Consider the following 10520-nt stretch of genomic DNA (forward strand, 5'->3'; position numbering starts at 1 on the left):
GGGTCCGGTGACCGCAAAGGACGAGGAGGCCTAGTTGCGTGGCCGAACCAGCCGCCGGAGTAATCCAGCCGCCCAGCTGAGAGAGGAGCCAGACGGAGCCAACCGAGATGACTGCAAACATCCTGGATGACTGAAGACTTTCTATCAAGGACCCAGACGACTTCCCCTACGGAGCCTGAGCTGCAGAGGGATAGAGGACCTCCAGCATCTGCTATCAGTTTCATCTGTTTCAACTGACCTGAGGATTGGTGAGAGGCATCTGGCCACATTGAAAACCTATTTGCTGTTCATACCTGCACCACAGTAAGGGCCCCAACGCCGGCTAGCTCAGGACATTACTACTGGCCAGTAGTCTAGGAAGGGTTGGGCATTGCTAAAGGGAAATCTTAAAGGGGCATACACCTCATTACAGAGAGAACATTTAAAGACAATTGGCCTCACATACATCCGTGCTGACAGCAGATAGTTGCAGTTACTGAGTTGTGGAGTGCCTCAGCTTGTTGCTACACATTATTGTTGGGTATTGTTGTCATTTTTACTGTATCAAAGTCATTCATATCTGATTTGTCAGTAAATTGGTTATAAAACTGTTCAAAGGTGTGTTGGTGTGCTGTGGATCCACGGTTTGGGCGGTACATTGGTGTTGGGGGATAGAAATATCCGGTTATTCAGCGGCTCCTTAGGGGGTGAGCGCTACATTTGCTATCTGCAATAATAACTATCATTATCGCCTGCGTGCCTGCCTCCGTGATATATGACATTGCTATTGGTCTAATAAAAGAAACAAATTACATGCATTTTATTTCTCTGCAATTTTCTTTACCACCAATGAAACACTAAAAGGCCATGGCCTGTCTATGTTCATATAAACACCTGAGATTAGATAACATGTTACCTCAGAGACACCATTTTGTTAGTTTAGCCATTTCTCACCATATACAGAGATATCCACGTTAATGTAAGCTACAGCCCTGTTTCGTAATTTGCTATAGTAGTCCTAAAATGAAAAAAAGAAATGTACAGTCACTGTAATGTATGAAATGCCTCTGACAAAGTAATAAAGTAATTAAGGAAATATAAATCAAAAGGTAACATTTTCTGTTAATGGAGATAAGTACACAATATGACCAATGGATTGTGGACGCTTGACCATCACACCTACCAAAAGTATCCAGACACCCCTCCAAGTGTAGTTCATCGTTTACAAGGAAGTGTAATGTTAATATTACAGCATACAAAGACATTTTAGAGAACTGTGAACCTTCAACCTTCAGGCAACGGTTTGGAGAAAGCCATTTTCTCTTCCCCTGTGTACAGGACAGCTCCATATAGACATGGTTTAATGAGTCTGGTATTGAGGAACTCAAGTATCCTGCACAGAGTCCTGACCTCAACCCTACTGAACACCATTGGTATGAATTGGAATGGTAAATCTGGTCTTCTCATCCAACAAACCATTACCTGACCTCACAAATACTCTTTTGGTAAATGGGCACAAATACACACAAAATGTTTTCAGAAAGCCTGGAAGAGCGGAGAGAGGGGACCAACTCCATACTAATGCAGGGGCGGACCTACCGCCGCTGCTGCACCAGGGCCCAGTATCCAATCTAACACAGCCCCGGCTCAGAGATGGGGGGGGATCGGTAGCCAGGGGCATCAGATCGGTAGCCGGCGGGCTCCCCCCCAAGGAGTATCAGATGATCCGACACTCCCGGCGTAGAGATGAGGGGGGCTGCCGGATAGCGATCCAGTCATCTGACCCTCCCGGCGCAGAGATGAGGGGGGCTGCCGGATAGCGATCCAGTCATCTGACCCTCCCGGCGCAGAGATGAGGGGGGCTGCCGGATAGCGATCCAGTCATCTGACACTCCCGGCGTAGAGATGAGGGGGGCTGCCGGAAAGCGATCCAGTCATCTGACACTCCCAGCGCAGAGATGGGGCGACGGGCCCGGTGATGATGATGATGATCATCCAATTTAATTGGATTGTACATATCTTTGATTTATGAACTTTTTTGGGGTGGATTATTCGTGTAGCCCCCATCACCTTTTGTGAGGTGGCTACTTGACATTTGCCAGAGATTTAGTCAGCCTGGCTGGATTATAGTGGCATTTATCTGGTTAATTCCAGGTGCCTGGCATTGACTGTACCCCCCTGGGCGGAGTGTGACCCTGCTGTATTGTGGGACAGCCAATGGGGGACATTGTGAGTGTATGTACAGTGCAGCAGCCAATCACTGGGTTTCTCTCAACCAGTGTTGCATGCTGGGATACGGTACAAATACTGGAGGGAATTGCCATGTACTCAGACTAGTCGGGACCAGCCATGGATTAGCATTGGAATGGGTGCTGTCCAGCCACCCCCCAGGCTAGACCTGAGGCCTGGGGGTCGGCAGAGGCTGGAGTGTGGGAAGTGTTTCCCTAGGCCTCAAGTATGTAGGAGGCCTGTGCTGTTATCAGGGGAGGGGAACCAGAGAAACTGATGTCTGCTGGAGGTGCCTGGAACATGGAGGACCACTGCAGCATGGCAGGATCTGTACTCATCTCCTGCTCATCTGTTACTCCAATTACTATTCGCTGTACTACAAATGGATCGAGACTGAGATGCTAAAAAGAGGTCCGGTGAGTCTGTAGTGTATGTTTGTTACATCCTGGATGTCTAGGATCCCTATACCCTCTTTCCACAGTGTGAAGATGTTAATAAAAGTTATTCAGCATTATACTTATGGAGCGGATATCAGCTTTGTGGGCTCTAGAGAAGGGCGGTTAATGCTAATGGGGCAGCTGAAGATCATACCCCTAGACAACTAGTGATGCCCGGGGTTATTCTGGCGGCTCTTTCGGGGGTGAGCGCTACATCCGCATTCATTTATACATGTTTATGGGTTTATTTATTCATATATAAGATTGCGTGTGCTATTCACTTGTTAGTTTGGTAGTTATTTAGAGCCCTGTGGTTCTTTTTGGATTGTCTTGAATACTGCGATGTTCGTGTAGAAAATGTTACCTCAGCAAACTCAGTTGAGCCAATGAGTCCAAATTCTTCTGCTCCCCAGCTGCCAAAAATGATGGTTCTTCGAGGACGCCACTTTCCTAGGAAGATACCATTCATGAAGAACAACAACGTAAACCCCCATCACTGAAAAACACTATTTTGTTCATGCACTGGGCTTCATATGGTGCTGTCCTTCGGCTCGCTTCAGCCGCCTCAGCCCTTCGGTTCAGTCGAACCGAAGGACTGCTCTACGAGCTATTCACAATAGTCCATACAGCAGCCGAGCGACTCAGCCGAGCCGCAGGCATATGCTTCGGATCGACTGAGCTGAAGTTACAGCCGAAACATGGAGAACGGTCAGCCGATCCCACGGCTTGCTTAGCCCAGTTGTAATGACAGATCAGCATACCCAAATGACCCGGGGACGCTGATCTGTCATTAAACAATAACGACTGGGCAGAGCCGTCATCATTTTTCAACTTTTTTTTTTTTCATCTCACTTATTTTCTTTCTATTCTGCTCGGTACCTCGGAGCTACCGAGCAGAATAGCCGAGCCGAATGAGAATGGGGGCAACTGGCAGCGAGTGAGCTGCCGGAGCTTTGGCTCCTGGGGAGCATTCAGGAGTGCTGCATTAAAATCTGCTTACAAGGTACAGGGTGATAGGAGAGAGCAGAGGGAAGACCTCATCAGTCTGCTGCTGCTTCTTCATTGTCCAATCTACAGGGTAGGGTTGGAGAATATACACCACAGTATTGACTGTATACCACTGTCTACAGTCTGCTATGAAATGTTCACATAGACAAGGCATTACAGTTTATTGGGTCTACAGCAGAGCATATAAAATGTGAACATTCTCAACTGACTGCAATGGAAACTTTAAGCAAAATGGAACAAAATAGATAATTAAAACTATACAAGTTGATTGTTTTGCTGCCCTGGCTCAGAATACCAATGTAATGTAAAATATTATAATGGCAGTGTTGCCCTTTAAGTGGTCCCATTAGACCTCATGGGTACTCTGCACCTAAAGTTCACGTGTGCCAAGACTATGCACAATAAAGTATTTACATATTCTGAAAAAGCGGTAAAATCACTTTTCAACAAGCCTTCATGCACCTATGTGGCTGTAGGCATTGTGGAGAAATTCAGCTTCAAATTTCAGAACAGAGGAAGTGAGATCTTAGCTCTTTCCTCTTACTTTCTATAGAGAGCAGAATCTTGGCCGCCAGCCCTCTAATGTGAACGCACAGCAGGTGCTTCTAAGCTGTTAGAAATGGACTCAAACTACTTTAGAGATCTTTGAGAATTAATTACTTCCCAGTACAAGCAGCTAGAGAGGTCAGTGATGGCTTGTTTATAAGCTCTTTTACTGCTTGTTACCAATATATAAATACCTGCATGTCTATAGTCTGGGCACAGGCACACTTTAATTTACAAGGTCAGAACATCTGCCACGGCAAGTATGAAGAAGTCCCACTCTTCTGTTGTATTTATCCATTCACTTTTGAAGAGGGAAGATCCCATTGTGGGTGGGGGACATTAAAGCTCTATGGTAGACAAGGACTGAGACAGGAAGTACAGCAGGAAGGTGTATCGCCATTACCTTGTTTTAGTTTAGTGCCCAGAACTCTTGTTATCTCCAGCATTACGGCTGTGCCACTGCTCGGATCGATGGCTCCGTGGACCCAGCTGTCCCTGTGGTTCCCATACATCACATACCTGTCTGAAAACACAGAATTGAAGACGGATGAGTACAGAGAAGTATTTACAAATGCACAAAAAAGGAGCCATGTACTCTACACTATTGTACAAACAGAGAGTGGCTTGAAGACCATAGACAGCAGATAAAGGTTGGATGACCTCCAAGTTCTCAGCACCTCTCAGTCTACTAGGGATTGTCTGGAGAAGTCTCAGAATCCCAAAAGACACAAGATCATTTCCCAATCTGACCACAACTGGCCTTGTATGGGGAGTGATCAGCTTACAGCTATAGGAACCTTAACCAGAGCCAGATTTCTGGCAAGGCCCAGCCTCAGGGAGACAGGGAGCAGAGGGGCGGCAGGGGTGTGGAATCTCCCAACGCCCTGCAGTTCCGGGCGCCGGGCGGATAGTTGTTTTCTACATTCAGCCCTGCTTGGTGCAAGCAGGGCCAAATGTAGAGCTGGGAAGCTGCTCATTCGTGTACAAGTGGTCTCGGCAATGTCGCCAAGATCACTTGTAATAAGACTGCAGGTCCAACCTCACCCGCCACCCCCAATGCCGCGTACCTCTCTCCCCACCAGCCGGAGATCCTTTCTTCAGGATGGAGAGCAGGGAACAGAGTGTAAACAGTGAGACGGGAGAGCTGCACTCGCAGCCTCCCCCTCTCAGCTGTCACAGGAGTTCCAGCACAGTGCTGTGCTAGAACTCCTGTATTGGAGGTGACAGGTTCAATAAAGAGAACCTGTCACCTCCAAATGCTATCACACAGGGGCTTGTTAGCTAGCTCCTGTGTGATAGCAATAAAGTTAAGTGGAAGAAAAAATATAATTGGTATAAAAAAATGTAAATAAATAAAAGTTTAAAAAATAAGCAAAAAATAATAAAAAAAATAAAAAGGTGATTCAAAAGTAAAAATAATAAGAAAAACATTATAAAAAGTAAAAGATAAGATAAAACAAATTATAAAAAATAAAAAAAAAGGTAAAAGATAAGATAAATAAAAATTAAAAAAAATTAAAAAGTGATTAAAAAGGTAATAAAAAATAAATAAAACTAACCCTGCCGCTCCCGCCATCTGGGTTGTCATTCTTTATTTGGGGGAGCGCAATGAGGAACCTGGCCTTGGGGCAGCAGAGAGAGTAAATCCGGCCCTGACCTTATCAGCCTAAAAGTTTTGCTTTGGAATGATATTAGGACCGGCGGGACTGGTGATGACACAGCAGCTTAAGTGACTGCAGTTTCTCGGGTTAGGTTATAACAGCATCAAAGGAAACCTCTACTGCTAAAATATAAAGTCTACCATTACTGAACCCTGAAAATGCTGGTAGCCTGGCTGTTATGTTGATTCAAAGGCTTGCATACGTTCTGAGCCACTGATCCAAAACCAGTTCAGGAGTTCTGTGTTTCCTGACCGGAGCCTGATACTTGCTGCATGTTTAAAGCAATGACTCAAGAGGACAAAGACAACCAGGAACAGTGTTCAGGAGGACATCAATGACCTCCTCCGTATTTCTCTCTGTATAGGATTTTAACCCCTTCATGACTGAGGCCTTTTTTTCATGTTTTGTACCCATGTTATATTCCACATTTTAGGCCGGAAAATTACTTAAAACCCACCAACATTATATATTTTCTGAATGCCAAGACCCTATAGAATAAAATGGTGGTAGTTGCAAATTTTTATGTTGTGCAATATTAGCGCAACTCCTTATTAAACCCCAATAAAAGGGGTTAAGGTGGACCTTTCAGTAGCTTTAAAAGTCTGCCTCTAAAAGCAGTTAGATCCAGTCACATGACTTTTGCCTAGGATGAGATGATGTCATCAGTCTGCTGCAGGCAGGAGGAATCTGTGCCTTAGGGCTTGTTCACACCAAATGCAGACCAGATCTGCATGAGTTTCTGCACACGCAGTGCAGTGTGTTTTGCCGCGTTTTTGCTATGTTTTGGAGGTGTTCCGGGCCGTTTTTTTTTTTTTAGCCTAAAATGGGCTTTAAGTGCGTTCCAGGGCATTTGCTTGCGTTTATGATGCGTTCGTTCCAGAGCAGGTAAAATAGGGCTTGCTGCAGTTTTTTACATGCTCTGGAACTGAACTCGGCAGTGTGAACTAGAGCCCAAAATACCATTGGAATACATTGGACGCAGTTTTGATCCGGTCTGTAACTGCTCTGCTCCTGGAAGGAGCTTGACGTGAACAAGCCCTCAGACCCCATTCACACTGAGCGACATGGTGAATCGCGCGTTTTTCCGTGCGATTCGTTGCTGAGCGGTATTGAGCTACAATGCGCGATATTGAGCGACAGTGCACATTTTATCGCGCTACGTAGCGCGACTTTTGGAGGGACTTAGTCGGTGCTACATTGGGCTGTAACCAATGAACAGCGGTCTTGATGTGATATCATTCTTTCCTTCCATTATGCAGTGCAAAAGTGACCCTTCTGTAGCGCGATATCGCGCAACAAGGTCATGCAATATCGCTGGTAATGCGCGACTTTGCACAACACCAATGAGTCTGTTGGGGCCGAATCACGCGACATCCGCCGAAAAAATCATGTACCAGTGACAAGCTTGAGCGACAAGCTACAGGCGACATTGAGCTGTGAGATGTGAGCAGCTCCATTAAAATGCATTAGACAACCTACATAGAGCGATATCGCTTGGAAATATGCGTGATTTCGGAGCGGCAATCGCGCAACAAACCGCTCAGTGTGTTTGGAGTCTAGGTTTCTTCTTCACTTGTAGTCAGACTGTATATTGTAACTTTGTAGCAAGTCACAAAATGAGAGTCTGCAGCAGAGGCTGAACAGTGTCAGACCTTTGTGAACATGACTAGGATCTACATGATTGTGTCATCTCAGAGCTGGCATCTCAGGAAGTAGATGGTGACCCTGGAAGATCCTGAATAAAGATGGCACCGTCCTTCTCAAGAGAAAAGCAAATGAAAGCATTGCCGGAGGAAGTTCTGTGCTCTCTGTAAATGAGTTCATAAATACCTCCAAGCGTTACATGAAACAATTTATCGGATGCTGCTAGGTCTGCGATCAAGAACATAAATGTGATCGGAAGTGCTTGGCAGTCATTGAAGAACGGCATTTGCCCTTACATGACCACCACAGGGAAAGCAATGATTATCAGTGAATTGCAGTGACACAATAGTCGTATATATTACTTATAATGATAGGAAGATATGTTATCTCTATATATGAATGCACCAGCACAAGGCGAGGGTGACTCACCGGGCTCTACAGCTCCTCTGATAATCCCCATCACATTCGCTGATGATTTTATTGTCCGCTTATTGTAAACATTAACCTCAACATCACTAGGAGAGGAACAACAAACCGTTATCATGATTGTGACATGATTGTTATGGAACACGCATACATGCACAGACACTCATGCACACACATGCACAGACACTCATGCACTCATAACAGGCAAAAAAAGGTTAATTTAAATAAATTCCTCAGCCACAAATGATATAAATCCACTTTGTGTGCACCAAATGCACATAAAGTTATTATAAAATTAGCAGTGACATCACCACTGTGCTGCACATAGCCTGCGCAGAGAGCAGAGCTGTGGGAATGAAGCAGTGACCGGTCTTTATTATAAGAAGAGGGTGGAGATTGGATTACTGCACAGATCTGGAAAAAAATACATAAAGATCACCAAAATTCCTGGAAGAATACACATGACTCTTGTATTTAGATAATATTTACACTGCCCACTTTTGATCCCTAGCTCACTTCCCCGATGCATGATAAAAACACCATTCTACTTCAACAAAATAAAGACAGTGGGGGGGACATAACCCGGGGCTATCTCTCCATAAGGCTCAAGAGACACCTATATTTTTGGAACTTTTGATTTCCTGCAGCAGGAATCCCTAATCTGCCATTTACAAGTGGCAGCCGTCACTCATTCAGGTTAATGATTGGGTGACAGCCACCTCATATGAACGTCGGCACACCGCATGTAATCATGCAGTTAATCGCTATCCCTGGATGCACGGAGCTGTTTTCAGCTAAAAGAGCATTTGTGGGGTCAGGTACTGATTTTGTACGAGAAGACCTGGTCCTCAAATGGCGTTCCAGTCCATCCCAAAGAGTGTTCCGTAGGGTTGAGATCAGGGCTCTGTGCAGGCCACTTGTTCCTCTACATGAGTCCCATCAAACCATGTCCTCATGGAGCTGGCTTTGTGCACAGGGGCACAGTCATTCTAGAACATAAAAGGATTTTACCCAAACTGTCCCCACAGAGCTGAGAGAGCACAATTGTCTAAAATGTATTTGAATGCTGCAGCATTAAAAGGGCCCGTCCCAGACATCTCAGCTGTCCAGGATGTTCCGGGAGTCTCCCGCTATTAGATAGCGGCTCCCGGACACCCGGGAGAGAAACATTTTCTCCCGGAAAGGTTTACTCTGCTCGATCTAGTAAAACTTTCCCTGCGGTCTGCTTTTTTTCTGACAATCGGGGGCGCCGGCTGCCGTCAGAGAAAAAAAAAACAGCATAGGAATGAATAGCTAGGCTTCTATTGGCTATTGCAATTTGCAATAGCCAATAGCAGATTAGCTATTGCACCCACCCACTGCTGCTGTCAATCAGCAGAGGTAGACCTGAAGTTCTCCATCAGGTCCTCTTCTAGTGATTGGCAGCAGTAGAGGGCGGGTGCAATAGCCAGCTTGCTATTGGATATTGCAAATTGAAATAGCCAATAGCAATGTAGCTATTAGTTCCCACGCCGGTTTGGTTTTTTTTTGGTCCTGACGGCGGCAGCTGTCAGAACACTAAAAAAAACACAGCAGATAGCAAGGGAAGCATTAGCTTCTTTGCTATCTGCCATCATTTCAGGGGGTGCTCTCTTCCTTGTTGTTGCACCCCCCCTGTGGAGAGGGGGGGGGGCTTGACAGAGGGCACCTCCCTGAAATGAGTAGGGCACCTCCATTTAATGAGTAGGGCACCTCCATGAAATGAGTAGGGCACCTCCATGAAATGAGTAGGGCATCTCCATGAAATGAGTAGGGCACCTCCATGAAATGAGTAGGGCACCTCCATGAAATGACTTATTTCGGGTTGGGATCCCTGCTGTCTCTAGAAACACCTGAACTCAGTCAGTCATTTGGAGGGATGTCCACCAAGGTCATAGAGGGGTGCTGGGCAGGAGTTCATATGCCTTTGTCCATATAGTGTACTTTTTTCACATTTTGAGCGTGCATTTTTGCTTATATCACACACATTACAGTTCAAAATCATTTTTGTAAATCGGTCCCAACGAGACGGGTCCTCATGATGACCCCCTCAGATCTGATATTACACATAACAGAAGACTTCCTATGTATTGCCTAATACCTGTTACTGAAACTGTTTGGTACGAATCCAGGTCCTATGTTATAAGGGCAACCCAGAGATCCCTGCCAGTTTGCTTGAGCTTGAGGTCCAGCCAGTTCACTGTAAATAAACAGAATTATAATTTTATAGGATCTTCAGTAAATGTAATTGTTATATACTGTATGTAGATGAATTAAACTAAATAAAATTAAGATTTTACATATAAGGTTATAGGGAATATTTAAACATGTCAATTGTGCCTAAGTAATACAGCTTGAACAATGTAGCTTTTGCTGCGGGTGAGTTAATTGTTCCGAATTTGTGAGAAAATGAACTTGCCCTTTAAATTCCACTAAAAAATAGAAGTGCACCTTCCTGGTTTGTGTGGGTACCTAGGCACTCCTGTACCTACAGCCTCATCGCTGTATAACTGCGGGTCAGATATACTCTCTCTGCTGCTCCAAGGTCAGGTTCATCAATGCGCCCTTCTAC

General features: G+C 45.2%; 1 protein-coding gene across 1 annotated transcript in view; it reads right to left on the reverse strand.

Annotated features, from left to right (window-relative positions):
• The window catches only part of LOC108795527 (N-acetylated-alpha-linked acidic dipeptidase-like protein), a 45148-nt gene that overhangs the window by 17252 nt on the left and 17376 nt on the right, over positions 1 to 10520 (reverse strand). Inside the window, exons 7-11 of the mRNA XM_018566808.1 lie at positions 10050 to 10148; positions 7934 to 8019; positions 4603 to 4722; positions 3010 to 3095; positions 934 to 997 (exon numbers count right to left, since the gene is read on the reverse strand). Of these exons, the coding sequence (XP_018422310.1) occupies positions 934 to 997; positions 3010 to 3095; positions 4603 to 4722; positions 7934 to 8019; positions 10050 to 10148 (455 nt within the window). The remainder of the gene's footprint in view (positions 1 to 933; positions 998 to 3009; positions 3096 to 4602; positions 4723 to 7933; positions 8020 to 10049; positions 10149 to 10520) is intronic.

The sequence above is a fragment of the Nanorana parkeri genome, unplaced genomic scaffold (assembly GCF_000935625.1).
Source record: "Nanorana parkeri isolate BGI_ZX_2015 unplaced genomic scaffold, ASM93562v1 scaffold977, whole genome shotgun sequence".
NCBI lineage: Eukaryota > Metazoa > Chordata > Amphibia > Anura > Dicroglossidae > Nanorana > Nanorana parkeri.